The sequence below is a fragment of the Rhagoletis zephyria genome, unplaced genomic scaffold, assembly GCF_001687245.7.
Source record: "Rhagoletis zephyria isolate East Lansing unplaced genomic scaffold, Rhagoletis_zephyria_1.1 Rzeph_scaffold_01545, whole genome shotgun sequence".
Taxonomy (NCBI): domain Eukaryota; kingdom Metazoa; phylum Arthropoda; class Insecta; order Diptera; family Tephritidae; genus Rhagoletis; species Rhagoletis zephyria.
Genome location: NW_016158629.1, coordinates 22,780 through 38,270, shown reverse-complemented (window position 1 = coordinate 38,270; position 15,491 = coordinate 22,780). Strand labels below are relative to the sequence as shown.

At 35.4% G+C, this 15,491-nt stretch overlaps 3 protein-coding genes across 4 annotated transcripts in view; 1 reads left to right on the top strand and 2 right to left on the bottom strand.

Annotated features, from left to right (window-relative positions):
* Nucleotides 1–8,137, bottom strand: part of bel (ATP-dependent RNA helicase bel) — a 19,822-nt gene extending 11,685 nt beyond the window's left edge. Inside the window, exon 1 of the mRNA XM_017618048.1 lies at nucleotides 7,644–8,137. Within this exon, the coding sequence (XP_017473537.1) occupies nucleotides 7,644–7,688 (45 nt within the window). The 5' untranslated portion in view covers nucleotides 7,689–8,137. The remainder of the gene's footprint in view (nucleotides 1–7,643) is intronic.
* A 640-nt stretch (nucleotides 8,138–8,777) lies between these two features.
* LOC108364375 (protein FAM114A2) lies at nucleotides 8,778–11,106 on the top strand. Of its 2 annotated transcripts, XM_017618047.1 has the most exons (4): nucleotides 8,778–9,666; nucleotides 9,743–10,110; nucleotides 10,172–10,346; nucleotides 10,599–11,106. In XM_017618047.1, exons 1-4 carry the CDS (start codon nucleotides 8,893–8,895, stop codon nucleotides 10,833–10,835), a joined length of 1,554 nt encoding a protein of 517 aa, XP_017473536.1. In that variant the 5' UTR covers nucleotides 8,778–8,892; the 3' UTR covers nucleotides 10,836–11,106. The 2 variants fall into 2 exon arrangements, with proteins under 2 accessions (XP_017473536.1, XP_017473535.1); XM_017618046.1 differs by lacking the exon at nucleotides 10,172–10,346 and having other exon boundaries at nucleotides 8,893–9,666; nucleotides 10,424–11,106.
* Nucleotides 11,107–11,252: 146 nt separating this feature from the next.
* Nucleotides 11,253–13,950, bottom strand: hyx (cell division cycle 73 hyrax). The gene is made up of 8 exons (XM_017618045.1): nucleotides 13,632–13,950; nucleotides 13,449–13,554; nucleotides 12,714–13,386; nucleotides 12,537–12,647; nucleotides 12,252–12,472; nucleotides 11,936–12,098; nucleotides 11,723–11,864; nucleotides 11,253–11,659 (listed from the first exon to the last, which is right to left on the bottom strand). Exons 1-8 carry the CDS (start codon nucleotides 13,760–13,762, stop codon nucleotides 11,623–11,625), a joined length of 1,584 nt encoding a protein of 527 aa, XP_017473534.1. The 5' UTR covers nucleotides 13,763–13,950; the 3' UTR covers nucleotides 11,253–11,622.
* Between the last annotated feature and the right edge of the window lie 1,541 nt (nucleotides 13,951–15,491).

Genomic DNA, 15,491 nt, shown 5'->3' with positions numbered 1-15,491 from the left:
GAAATTTTCGTAGAAAAATTTTCAAATATGTGCAAAGAAACAAGCTTTATGTCACCAATTATTTAAAAAAAAGTTTTAAAGATAAATTTATTTGTTGGCATTGGATTGTTTTTCTATTGTACAATTTTATTTGTTTTAGGCTTTGCGGCATAAATTTTACCGAAATTTTGTAGTGAAATTTATATTAAGGGTATACGCGGTACTCATCTTGACGATACTTAATTTAAAAAGTTGAACAATTGAAACTGAAATTTAAATATGTTAGTCCTGAGCACAAAACAAAATGAAAGCACACAAAATAATTGATTGAGAATTGCACAGCAAACTACGCAAATTTGCGCGACAAAATTTCCGAACAAAGTTTCTCTTTGTGCAAATGGCTTGCCATACAAATTTTGACATTTCATTTGCGAGGGTTTAAAATTGCGCAGATTGCCCAGTTTTCGCGAGTTTTGCGCTTTTAAATGAGTACCCTTATTATTTCCTCCTATTTGTGAAGTTTGGTTTATTTAAGTCACAACGCGTTATCAATCTGTTTTGAATAAGTAAAAATCTTACAAATCCCCAGTGGTATTAAAGCCCATGTTTGAAGTTAGTTACTATAAAAGAAGCTATTTTGTTCCTTGAATAACGATTTTGTTGTTCGCACGGTATGAATAACAACGTTTTACTGCTGAAATTTTCAAATATCCTCGGTCGAAATTAGCGAAAAATTTGCCAGCTTAATGCGCAAAGAATGTTTCTACTTCTGGATATTAATTTTTCTCAAAGTGAAAAGTTTTTATTTGATTTCCAAAGCTATACGCTTTTTACTTTACATAAATCAGAGATTCCTAGTAGCTAACCTATAGATACATATGTCATTTGCACTACTCTTTTGGGGTTTGTATAGGGCCACCAAGCTTATTATTTCCATAGTCGTTCGGGATTCTCAAAGGAACTTCTTATTATATTCTGGTGTCCGATTACTACCTTTAATGCCACAAAAATTCATTCCTATTATATTTCCGGGACAATGTCAATGCCATGCGATATTATGGGCCACAATTAAAGCTTTTGTTAAAAATCTACTATCAGGCTATTCGGTTAGTCGACTAGCCGATTAGCAACTTTTTTGTCGGTTGATAGTCGAATAGCAATTATTCGATTAACCGCTCGAATTCGACTAACCGCTCACTATTGAGTAGCCTGAAAATCGAGTAACCGAAATCATTCGAATAGTGACAGTTTTTCAACATAAAAGTATTGTTATTAGCGTGGTTGGGTTTTGTCAATAAGCATAAGTATTAAATAAAATATAAAAAAAAAACAATGATTATTGAAAGAAAACAATTTGTCGAAAAATCGATAATGAACGGATAGTCGACTATTTGTTTGTGAGCGGTTGGTAAAAAGTCGAAAGAAAACGGTCATTCGAATAAGTGAAGTCGATTATTTTTTAAATAACTTTTGCTATTCGACTAAGCGGTTAGTCGACTAGTCGACTACTCGACTAACAAGAGCTCTAGCAATAATATAACTACGGAAAATAATAAAACGGTTTTGATTATGAAAATAGCTTCTATGTGTTTGGNATTTCATTTTGCACATATAATTATTTAGTATTGAATATTAGCATTGTTTGTGATAACGGTAGTTAAAATAATAAATAATAATAATAGTTAAAATAGTAAAGGCTATTATAAACGCATACAGCAAAAAGTTGTACGCTTCTTTCATAGAGAGGGGTATTTAAATAATCAAAAGTGTTTAGGGGAAATGCTCTCTACTTCGTGTTAGTGGCAATTTTTATGAACATATGTACATAGTAGTTGTTATCTGTAACACACACACGAAAACACCAGAACGTCTGTCTGCCTATTTAAAATATAACAAATAATATACAATAATTAGCTAGACGACCAGCATTTAAATGGAGTGAACCATGTCGTGATTCATAGCGTCACAAGCGATTGCAAATGTATGTACGTAGTATACATAAATATTAGCTCAGTCGATGATCTACAATAAGTATACATATGTGTGTATTTAAACAATAACGACAAAAAAGCGAGTCACAGATTGATTCCAAGAGCTACAGTTAGAAAGGGTCGTATGAAGAATGGATGATGATACCCCAGATCTACAGTTTGACTTAGTACACCTGCGTTCAACTAATTAGCATCGAAATTCAAAATATTATTAGGGTTATTCCGGTGCATACTGTCTAGCATGGTGCATAGATAGCATAAATATTATGACTGGCTAATTATGTTGTTGTATCTATGCATCATGCTAGACAGTATGCACCGTATCGAAAATACCCCTTTTGTTTGTAACATATGTTTATTTATTTATTTTTAATAATTTTCATTTGAAATATAAATAAATCTATCGGGCATGTGCTGCACTGCACATCGTACAATTTGAAATGTGTGCACCGACTTCAAATCGTGCGATTTGCGGCACAAGCCCGTATCACAGAAACAACATAAATAAAAGTTTAAAAGATTGCACAAATTAAAAAAATTAACAAGTAATTTTTGCAAAAAAAAACCGACTTCAACTCTCATAAAAAAAAAAATATATATATATGTATATATGTATATATCTCATGATCCACTGATCGGATCTTAACCAGATTAGTATGGGACCACCTCTGAGACTCTACCTTTCCGATGCAAAAATAATTATCAAAATCGGGTTACGTGATACAAAGTTGTACGGTAACAATACATAAAAAAAAATATATATATATTCCGACGAACTGATAACCTCCTCCTTTTTTGGAAGTCGGTTAAAAATGTATCTACTTCAATAAATGTTCATCAAAATTTCCAAATTTGTAATCAGAATACAAAAATAGATTTTGATCATGCGTTATATGGAAGAAAATGCGCAACACCATCCACAAAACAAAGAATTCTAAAATAAAAACAACAGTAGTTTTTAGGGGCTTGAAACTTGCACTTGCAAAATTTCTAAATATGATGATTACAAATTGGGAAATTTTGATGACAATTTTTTGAATTTTATTTATGTAGTTTCTGTTATATATTGAATTATATTTTAAATTAAAATTTTTAAAAATAAGTAAATAAAAATAAGTTGCAAACAATATCATTTTGAATTTCGGTGCTAGGTGCTAATTAGTTGAACGTAGGTGTATGTACATATGTAGCTTGGTAGCTAGCACGGACTTGAGTCGTGACGTTAAACGCCGCACTCAGCGTAGCCACGATTTCCGCAGCCGCCTAATGCTATCGGACGCGATGCTGATTGAACCTTTCTTAAAAATTTGATTTTGCAACGCATACAAAACTTAAAACTCTTCAACTTCTACTATCGCCACCATTAAATGAAGGAATACGAAAAAATAAACAACTAAAAATTTCCCACAATCCGGACACGTCAAATAATAGCCATATGAGTGCAAACGTATATACAAATATTCAACTATTGTAGGAAAAAATTGAATTCTTTAAGAAAAACCACCTAAATACAGTATATTTTGCTTAGCTGCACATCCCTCTTTGCGCGAAAAACTTGTGCACCTAACCGAAAAAAGCACTTAAGCGAATTTTCTTTACTACTTCAATGAGGAAGGTATCCGAATCCCTATGAAACCAAATAATGGAGAAGCACTTATCACGTAGAAAATAATGCAAGCGAAATTTTTTTTCGAATGGTATCTTATTATCTATATAACTAGACAAATTGATAGTCATTTAAGTTGTTCTGCGATATGAGTAAAATGAATAAAAGCTTGTAAAATTGGGTAATTGTAGGCCAGTGCAGGTAAACGTAATACTTTCTTTGATAATTGATACTAGTTGCACAATTTTTAAGGCAGTTATCGCCAATGTGCAGGTATGTTGAATGCATCTATCGGAGCAGTTTCCTTATAAATGTTAAAAATAATGTCTCAGATGCGCATTTTGGGGTAGGTATCTTAAATGTGCACTTAAGCATAAAGGCAACAAAGCAAAATATACTGTAATACATAAACATATTTTGTATATGTAACTACTGAAGCGTCGCTAGCAAAACGTACGGAGTGTACATATACATTTGGAGCCACAGCCGCTTACGATAGCGATAATGACGTTGGCACACTACTAACACGGCCAATGTCCCCCGGCAACAACGCGGAATTAACCCATATGAACGAGAGTAAAAGAGAATTTCAAAGAAGAGCAGTGTGTAGCTGATTTTTTGCAGACTCGAATAACGTCAATACTTGGCACACATGTGTACATACATACTAAACCAAACACCTACAAATGTATATTGACACTAACGGATAAAATCATAAAATGGTTGAGAAGATGGTTAGGTATAATTTCAATAAATTTAGAATTCCAGTCGTTTGGTTGAGCTTACAAAAATTAGTGTCTCATATTTGTCATTAGTAAAGTAAAATTAAGAAAACTTGGTGATTGTGTGGAAGTAACGAGGAAAACAAAAACTTCATCGCCATCACTCAGGTGGCTAGAGGAACGCCGCCAACCGACACGCTAACACCGACACACAACCCACGCTATGCCCAAACCTAGTATCCAATGTTGAAGTCAAACTCCAAGAGAATTTCGACCAACTTTATAACTTCTCTTGCTTACTTACGTTTCATTTACATACATACATATCTGTGGACTTTTGACAAAACAACCTCTGTGCTTTCTGTAGGTTGGAATTTAGAGTAACTTATAAGGAACTTCCCTTTAAAAATTTGACATTTTTATTTAACTTTCATTAAGATAGCATCTTGAACTACTCCTATTAATAACTACATACAAATACACGAGAACTCGAATTATCATTCGAGAACTCAATGAATTACTGCTTTGAAGAGAAAATGACCTCACTCGAGAGAAGCTGTTTTGTCAAAATTACACATATCTGTATATTACCCCGGGGAGTGCCTAATCAATATATTATATGTGTATTATATTCAGATTTTTTATTGAGATATTCTAATAACAGAATTATACAGATATTCAAAATATCCGTTTATCACTTCCAGCTCTACTGAAAACACCAACAAGTGGAAAGTATCGTCTTTTGATTAGATTATACATACATACAAAAAAAATCTACGGAAATTTTTTAGACACTTTAAATTTGCACATTTGGGGTATTCCCTTAAACACGAAAAGTGAAAATTTTTAAGGCCGTTTTTGGGAATAGCCCTTTTTGCAGGCTCGTAAACAATTTGACAGTTCAGAGCCGATTGATACCCCTCCTGATGATCCTTTTTTAGATGATAACTATCGATAGTCTTTTAAACATACAATTTATATTGCATATTTCTTACATATCAGTATATATCGCAAGCTTACAGAAAAAGTTTGCTAAGTGCATTTTTTAGAAATTTTACAGGATGAAAAAACTTCTTATAGCCATTTCCTTCAAGAATTTTTCAGAACTTTTATTAAAACATTTTGAGTGATTAAAGCAAAGCAAAACTTCATGCGAATCAGGAGTCGTTGCTTATTAAGATAAAAAAAAAATTTTTTAGACCTACTTACTTCATTTAAAAATAACTTTTGGTATTAAGCTAGTGTTAACGTTCTGTATAGTGTGGGCAAGCCAGATTCAATGAAGAGGTTATTTGTCGGGGTGGTGCGAAAAGCGTATAGGCTGGTTCTAATCGCCTTGTGGTGCATTGGTTTTATAATGTTTAGAGTTGTTTTCGGAGCGGATCCGTTTAAGAAAAGTCCGTAATCGATTTTGGCCAGGATTGTAGTTTTCAGAAATTCTTTCAGAATATTTCTTAAAATTTTGTTTGACTCGCTATCATTCTTTTCGTTGCACATTATAAATAAGTCGTCTGTACAGATAGAGTGGTGTTTCTGAGTACTTATTTCGTTAAACGCGATTGAAAAGAGGACTACTGAAAGCGGTGATCCTTGGGGAATACGATTCGTTAAAGGATATAATTTGGAGTAAATACCGTTTACCCTGACTCGGATTTATCTATTTTGGAGGAATCATTTCACAAAGTTGAAAATCTTGGGTCTAACGACCCACTGATGTAGTTTCTATAGAATGACGTGAGCTCGTTTCCTGTCTAACGCTTTTTCGAACTTTAGTGACAATATTGAAATGTGGTTGTGGGCTAATAGCATTTTTGCCACATTGTAGTCGATGTGAGCAGGGCATCCATACATCCTCTTCCTGGTCGAAAACCGACCTGGTTGGATGAGATGAGCCTTTTTGCCTCTGTAAAGCAGACTAGACGTGACGCGACTATTTTCTCTACTGATTTCCGCACGGAATTAGCGAGATGGTTATATATGTAGAAGAGGGATGATGGTTGCCGCTTTCCACTTTTGGGGAATAGTGGCTGATTGGGAAATATTATTGTAGTGCCAAAAGGCTCGTTTTTGTAGATAAGTTCAAGTGTTTAATCATGCTGTACGAGATGTGACCAAAACCTGGTGTTTTTCCTTTAGCAATTTTTAGATTGAATTACATTTCGTCCATGGAAATATGCGTTTTCATTTTCATTGCTGTTCGGTTTGTTGTTTGGTTTGGCGCTATATTTGTTTTTTTTTTTAACTTGGTTGAATTGATCAGGAAAATTGTTGTCGTTCGAGCATTGAGACCACTTGTGAGCAAAGAGGTGGGTCATTGTTTGCGTTTCCGTTGTTGTTCCTTGTGGTGTTTGAATTGATAATACCTGCGATGATAAGTTATTGATGCTTTTTACAAAGTTTTGAAGCTAGATTTTTTTGTTCGGTTCATTTCCCTGCGGAAGATAGCATTACGTTTTTTTGTAATAAAAGAAGATTCTGTTGCGTTGGAGATTTTCGAAGAAGATGCCATGCTGTCATTCTTCGGTTCCACCAGGGTACATGGGCGACGGATTGACGCGGTACATCCCCTTTTGTTTAGGGGGATTAGGGAGTCACGCCCCTTCTCCCCGTCACGCCCTTTCTCTCCTTCCATCTCAAAGTCGTTGTACAAATAAATAACCATTTCCTAAGTATTATGGCGGAAATTTCTTGCCTTATGAATTATGAATTATGTATGTTTGTGAATTAAAAACAACAATGTTTAAAAATAATGAAATATCGGTTACTCATTTTGATCTATTCCGGACCTCACGTTGGTGTCATGTATTTGCCATCATATACATATATATGTATATGTGCATACAAGTAAAAAAAATTAGCCAACATTTTTAGCCACAACGAATTTTGTTTAGCTCTTTTTAGCCTTTTTTAAAAGGAATTTGGCTACCACTAAAAATGGTTTGCGGCAACACTGCTTACAACAACGAGAAGAATCACAACCACAAAAAAGAAGTGTGATAGTTGGCATAAAACCAAGATGAATATGCGATTAAAAAGGAATGCGAAAGCAAAATGTAATCAGCGATTGAAAGGGAATGCAAAAGCAAAAAAAGAAATTCAAAATCTAAAAGAAACGATGAAATTGCACGAGCGCTCCACGAAGGGGCTGGAACGAACGGGTGGCCGCAGCGGCTGCGACTGCGGTAGGCAGAAAGGACAGCGTGTATGCATGTACTATGTTATGAAATCAATATTTTTCATTATAAACATTTAAAAACTTACAAGTTCACCAGTTGATTGTGTTTTCATACCCGCACTACAATTTTAAAGTTGGCTATCGTAATTCATTATTTTCACAAAACTTACCTGCTGCTCTAGACCTGTGCCATTTTGGTTAATAGCATTACTCATATTACCCTCCAATCAGTTGCTGGTTTTTTCTTTCTTTCCGTTTAGGAAAATCTCGAAGGCTTGCTCACTTGCTAACACTGTTTCTATTGTATATAGAAATCGAGAAGAAATAAAATCAAAATTGTCTTTTCTCTATCTCCTAGAAGCCTCGGTCCAGATTAAGGATTTTTTTTATGTCTATGGCAGTAATTCTTTTTTTGCTATCTCATCAGTTTTTTCACATGGACTAATGAAATTTTAACTAGTTAATTCTGCTGAATATATCAAACACTTTCAGCATATATTTATATTTATATATATATAGGTATAGTCTTTCCAATGGTTTAATTTTACCAATTATTTGTAATGGAGAAAAACTTCCAAGTTTTTTATAAATTTTCCGCACACGAACGAAAAACGCGTCGAACGTCTACTTCACTCGTTCAGTGAAAGAAAAAGAAAAATGGCCGACCGACTACCGAAACGAGAATGCAGGGATGCTTTTGTGGAACGTAGTGGAAAAAATTAAGAAAATTATCAGAGAATAATCTCTAATTAGAGATGTGCTCTCGCTTATTAAATAGCCCACTGTAAACGAAATATAATTTGAAAATTTCTTATGATTTGCCAAAAGAAAATACTGCCAAGATTTTATTTATATGCTAGACTGATGGACTCACAATTATCTTCGACTCCAAGCGTTTGAGATAAGCGAATTACTGAAAGCATTGATGACTTGGCTTAACAACTGGAACTATTTTTTTTTATTTTTATTATAATTCTGTTTATTTAGTTGTATCGGGTGTTCTTACAAATTTTGATAGAATAGAAAGGCAAGCCAAAAATGTGTTGAAGAAGAATTTTGATGAAGAAATTGAAAGAGAAAAAGTCAGACAGAATTGTTATTTTGATTCAAATTGCATGGATTGTTTAAAACTTTTTTTTAATATAAATCCTGGGTTGCCGTTGTTTTTATATAACCTTAGATTTAACGGGTGGATTAAATCCATAATCTAGTTTGCAAATATCACAAACTATCGATAAGACGAGTACGGATGGGACTAAATCATCGGGCAATTACTTCGCAATTGTAGACGATACTAAACGGTATCGGGCAAACATATGTGAGTTTTCCTCATCCATATTTTTACCCTCAACAAAGACACGTAAATAAAACAATATCTGCGTAAAATCCTATATAAAGTTAATCTACACCATCAAAATAATGTCGGCGGAAATTAACGCGAAAAATAGCAATAAGTCAATGCCTGCGAAAAACGATTGGGAGCAGGATGACGAAGATGACAATTGGGATGATTGGGGTGATGCCGAGGATAACTTCGATGATGCACAGGCAGCTAACTTTCCACAGCCAAAAAGCAAGAACGAAACTTTAAGTCCAACAAATAATAATATTTCAACCAGAGCATCAGAATCGGTGGAAAAAGTTGAACCAATCAAGCAGGATATTAATAGCAACAGTGGAGTATCCACAGGACCAATAAGGCAACAGACATCAAATACAACAGTTTCCCAAAAGTCAACTGCAGGCTGGGGTGGACTCTTTGGAGGTGTAGTTTCATCAGTATTCTCCACAGCCTCTGAAGGTCTTGGTAATATTACCTCAACAGTGAGTCAAGGTCTTAATCAGGTTATTGGTGTACCCGATCCGGAGGAGTTAGCACGCATGCAGGCCGTCGAAGTAGCAAATAAGAAGGATGATTCAGAAAGTAATCAAATCGTATATAACACTTCAAAGCAACAAGTTATAAGTAGTCGGCAGACACAAAATGTTCAACAGGATGAAGCGTCGCCTGCTTTTGGTTTAAGTATTGTTAGTGGAGTAACTACGCTTGGTACGAAGGTACTGAACACGGGTTTGGATACGCTTGAGGGTATTGGAAAGAAAACTATGCACATTTTACAAGAGAATGATCCGCTATTAATGAATAAACGAAAAATGCTGGGTTTGGAAACAGAAAGACCTAATTTAAGCCAGGTTTCTTAAATTAAAATCCGTTTATTTTAATAATGCATAAATTATGTATATTTGACAACTTTTTATTTTCAACTAGGTATTAAAAGAGGCCAAAAAAGATGCTGATCAATTAGAAAGCACACTAAAAGAGTTGAAACTAGAAAAATCGCGTGAAATGCTGCGTTTTGATTTGCTATTTGAAAACCATTGCGGTCTGGTGCACCTGGAAGCATTAGAAATATTGTCCCAAGAATCAACGTTTAAATTGCAAAAACTACAGGATGCAGTAAGTGGCAACGCGCTCACCGATTTGCAAGAGACGATCACCGAAGTAAAGGAACTCATGGAATTGGAAGATTTAGAAGGTGAAAGCGATGGAAACTACGATGCGAAAGAGTTGAATTTTAGATTAATGGCCACCCTTGAGGATGTAGAACTGCAAATTAATTTCGATGACATAACAAAGTATGCACATTAAACAACATAAAATGTTCTTTTTTTACGAACACTCAATTTCCCCTTACAGCAATTGGGCAAAAGCGCTGGACTGGCTCAACGTTACGCCAGCAGTTGCTCCACAGGATCCTGTACAGGAAACGTTTGCTAAAGGCATTACAACGCTAGCGGAAACATGCGCTCTACAAATGTGTAAATTGCATAAAATCGCCGAATTGTTGCTGGTCAAAGACCATCATAGTACTNGATGACATAACAAAGTATGCACATTAAACAACATAAAATGTTCTTTTTTTTACGAACACTCAATTTCCCCTTACAGCAATTGGGCAAAAGCGCTGGACTGGCTCAACGTTACAGCAGCAGATGCTCCACAGGATCCTGTACAGGAAACGTTTGCTAAAGGCATTACAATGCTAGCGGAAACATGCGCTCTACAAATGTGTAAATTGCATAAAATCGCCGAATTGTTGCTGGTCAAAGACCATCATAGTACCGCAAATGAAGTCGATTGTATTGTGCAGTTATGTAAGCAATTCAATGCACATTTAAATGGACTAACAAACAGATTTGCCACGGCATTAACAGCATTTAAGCTGGACTCTCAACCTGTGCAAGAGGATGTGCTAAAAAGTCATGTAAGCACCCTTTTCGCCGAAATGCTAGTCGCGACACAACACATTGAGAAGGCATTTAATTTGTTTTTGCCAATATTGCAAATGGGAGCAGTATAAAGTGAACAAGTGCATAGCGGAGAGATTTTGAAGTTAATATTGCTTATATTCTTTTGTATTTTAAATCATATACCTATGTATTAATAAATTTATTGCATCACTTGATATTGTTAAAAAGATTTTAATTATTTTCTAAAAATCCCCATTATGTGACATTCCACGCTTCGTGCTTTGGTTTGTTTGCGCTATAGCATCTTTGTTATTCGTTAAATTTTCAGTAGAATTATTTCCTAAAATGAAATGAAATGACACACGTTTGTTTATAAAACTATTAGTGACGTTTTAATATATTAAATCCTTGTTTAAATATGTATGTAGGTACAATACATGATTATTGAGAATCATGGGTACAATAAACAGTTTTACGTTTTTTAAATATGTTTCCTTTTTGGCTTGCATTATTTATACGCAAACAAGTATTTTTGTATACATTTTTATTTTACAGAAGATGCAGTTTGCATAAACGAAATAATTGTCTGTAATGACACTGCTCTTTTTTTTTGCATACATACATATTACTACGTTACCAAACAACAATTGAGCGACGATAACGTACTGAGCGTTAAAACGCGACGTGAGCAGCAAAACATATTTAAATTTTATCGACAGTGATAATGCATTGATTATATTTTCGAGATTATTTTAAAATAAATGAACTACTAACTAATTGCTATTTGAAAATTAGAACCCCGAAAAAACAACTCTCCATTTGTAGCGCAAGCGTAAATTGTAGTATGGTGCAACATGGATAAAGATTGATTTCGCAGCTAGGCTCTTTGCAGGAGCTTCAAAACCTAAGATCTGGCTTATTCTTTGCCATGTACCTGTAATTGTTTTTGTTTTTCATTGAACATTTACAATTGATAAATTAGTATTGTTCCACTCACTTATCCAAAGTCTCCCAAAATGTCATAAGTACGGCACGATCTAAGTGGCGCTTATTCTGTGAAAGATTCAACACTGTAACTGACCACTTTGCCACGTTTGCATCGAGCTTTAGTTCGCTAAAGCGCAAATGAAAAGCGCAAACTGCGTGATAGCAAAGTAAATTGTTATTAATATAAGTATATTTATCGATGATACCAAGTTGTTGTTCTTACTTTTGGAGAAAATTTCCACTGGATTACCATCCCAAGGCCAACCTTTAAACTGCCAAGCAGGCCCCTGAACGAATACTGCCACGACACGCTGCCAATCTAGAGCTGAAAGTTTCTGAGGATTATCGATAATACGATAGGGCACAGTTTGATTATTGCGTTTGCGCTGCAAGGAAAATAATGCAATTTTTTTTTTTTTAACATAAATAGCAAGTAGCATAAAAACACATATGCATCTGTCTAAAAACTTAAGTCTAAGCGAAATATAACCGACCTACAACAATACCAACATATAACCGATTTCCTTTCGATAACTCACCTGCAGTAATACTTCGTTGTCGCGTGTGCCCCCTGCACGCTTTTTATCTTCAGTTGAGATAAATTTCAAGTCCTGCAGTACATCCTTGGCATTGTACATTGTAATGAGGCTGGTATTGGCTGAGGGTATTATGATAATAGGAGTACGTGAGACTCGTTTCTGTGTTGATGGCGCAACTTGACGAGCCTGTGCAGTAGGCAGAAGCTCTTTCGGACGGCCAGCTATGAAATGAATATGAGCACTACTTAACCAAAAAAAAAAAAAACACGCAAATATTCAACATACGAATTTGTGGCGCCATATTCGCTTTTCGTTGTGCCAACGATCCTTCAGTTACCGATTTCAGTGACATGCCATGGTAAGTACCCAGCGTGTCGATTTTAAAGCCCTCAGTTTCTGCATAGAAGAAATTCTCAGTAATTTCATTCTAACTTTTTGTGATATTTCTCATTGCATACATACCTTCCTTTTGCCTATTGAAGCGCTCCTGATCATAACGATTGTATTGCGTCAACTGTGGTTGCGGTTTAGCGATACGTGCAGGTTCTGGCATTTTAATTGTTTGCTGTGCCGCTGGTCTATTTCGTCCTTCCTCACGTGCCTTTATGCCTTGAAGTATGGCGAAGATATTCTTGGCAAACATTTTGCCCGCACTTTGTAAAATCGTTGTGCGCGTGCGCCATTGTCGCTCACGACTTATTATATGTTTGGTTGAGTCGACATCGTAATCAAGAATGGCCCGTAAATCTGTAGCCATGGTGTCCTCGTTATCCGTTCGCTTAATGGTGGTTCGTTTGTTGGCCAAGCGTTTTGCCTTTATGGCTGCAATCTTCTCCACGGACATGGTTTCCGACAGCGACTTGATGTTATCAATATTGACGGTAGTCTCCTTCTTGTTGACATCCCAACGTGCGGCCAGCTGCTCACGTACCTTCTGTACTTGCGTATCTTCGAAGCGTGCTTTTTTTGCCAGCGAATCACCACCTGGGCCATCTCCATCAGCTGGGCGTTTCACTTGTGTGGGTATTTCAAGAGGCGCACTTTTATCGATGCTGGCGCATGTTGAAGTCTCTCCGTTAAGATAGGCGAGCAGCTCTTTACGATCGGGACGATTAACTGCCGGTATATCCTCCGCCTATTGAGTATTTCAGGGTATGAATTCAACAATAATTGAAGCATTGCAAATCGAGTACTTACAGCACATTGTCGCACATACACCGAGTGCTGGAGCATAACATTTTTGAGCAGATATAGTAAACATTCCAACGTGTAATATTCGCGTGGCGCTCCTTTTTTGCCAGAACTGCGTACAAAAAGATTGTGGGTTAAAATGTATTCCCCACCGCGTATTAACAGAAATTGCCACGCAGGCTTACTTACCCATATTTTAGGTAGTTTGTTTTCACGCTTTTCGGCCAAGAGAATTCTCCAAAAATTATCTGATTATCACGTTCGATAATTTCTTTTTTGTTTATGTTGTATTGGCGAAGCAGACTAAGAGGATCCGCCATTGTTCAGTTTTCACGAAATTTATACAACAATGCAGCACTAAACTTTCTGGAGCTATTTTTCTAAACTGTTTTAATTTTTATGCGCAATCCGAGATAGTATTTTATAACAAACAGCTTTTATTTTTGTAAAAGTTAAATTTTTACACCTTTTGCAAAAACGAAGTGACGTTTGTCAAAACAAGTGTGGCGTCAAAGTGACAGTGTTGTATTTTTATATTTCCAACAAGCTGTGTTTCGAGTGTTTAAGCGAAGGTAGAAAATAACTTTTAACTGACTCCTCAAATTTTTTCGTTTTAAATAATTTCAAGATTGTCTTCAAAACGCGTGATTTTATCTTCTTCTTTAAGTTCTTTGCCTTTTTAACGTAAAGTACTCCCACTGAGCAAAGTTTAAAGCAAACAGTACAGACACGTATGTAAACACTCTATTATACACAAGTCATGCAACGGCCTCTGCCACTGCAGCCCGCAGGTGTACCTTTAAGTCGACTAAACACGGCTCTGCCTGAAGTGACAAGTTCTCTGGTTTCTTGTTGGTTCCGCATTTGCAAAATAGCTATGAAAAATTTGTGAAAATATAAAAATATTCCTACAATTTTAATCAAAATACTTGGTATAAATAAGCTGTGAATATGAACGCATGTGCCAATTGTGTTTTAAAAAGAAATAACTAACGAAATAAATCAAAACGAAGCCATGGGACAGACTGCTGGCAAAATCGGTAAGTTTTGTTGCAGAGATTTCCAATTAGATTTTTCCACATTCTATTTGTGCAAATATCAATTGAAAGCGTTTTAAAAGAAATGGAAAAGACAAACATTTATAAAATTCCATTATTTAACTACATTTTAACATTAAATTTAGGTACTCCGGGAAAATTACTACAGATATGCGGCGGCTGCAAGCCCCAACGCTCGTGCATACATACATACATATGTACATTGATGCGTACGTACATATGTACGTATGTATGCATATTCGATTTGAATGTTTGATTGTAGCGATTTTTGTTGTTGCGCTGTGAAGGTGCATACATACGGTGACCATATTATGGCATCCGTATACTACGGAAAAAAAATAATCTTGCCTATTTTTTTCTACAAAATCTAGAGTATTTTATACAAATTTTCAATGATCCTAGATTTATAAGCTCTAAAACAGCATCTTTATTTGGCATATATGTATGTATTTTTCTACCTTTTGTGAAATATTCAATTGTAACATACACACTTCCATAAATTTGTACTTTGTGCTAAAGTTTTTTATACCGCAAAATTTGTTACAAACATCCCTGGGCAGGGAAACATGATGAAAATACTACTTTTGAAGTACAATCCAGTGAATAAATAGCATCCGGAATGAGCGAAATTGCAAAGCTTACCTTTGAAGTGTTGCACTTCCCTTTCATATTGCAGAATTTCTTCACTTTTATAATACTCTCAAGGTAGCCTCTTCTTATTTGGAGTTTTTCATGTTGAAGATACAATCCCTCACGCGATCGGCAATATTTATTTTTGCGTAATTTCGCCTAATGAATATCTTTTCTCTTCACAAAATTTGAAAATTGGCACATTGGACAGGTAGTATCAGTAAATCAGCTGGAAATTCCGAAATTTTTAAAATCTATTTGCATGTGAAACCTTTTTCCTTACAAAAAAGATATTGAATAGCAGCTTTTGAAACATTCACTCAACTCAGTTCACCCAAAAACAAGGCGAATTTATATAAGG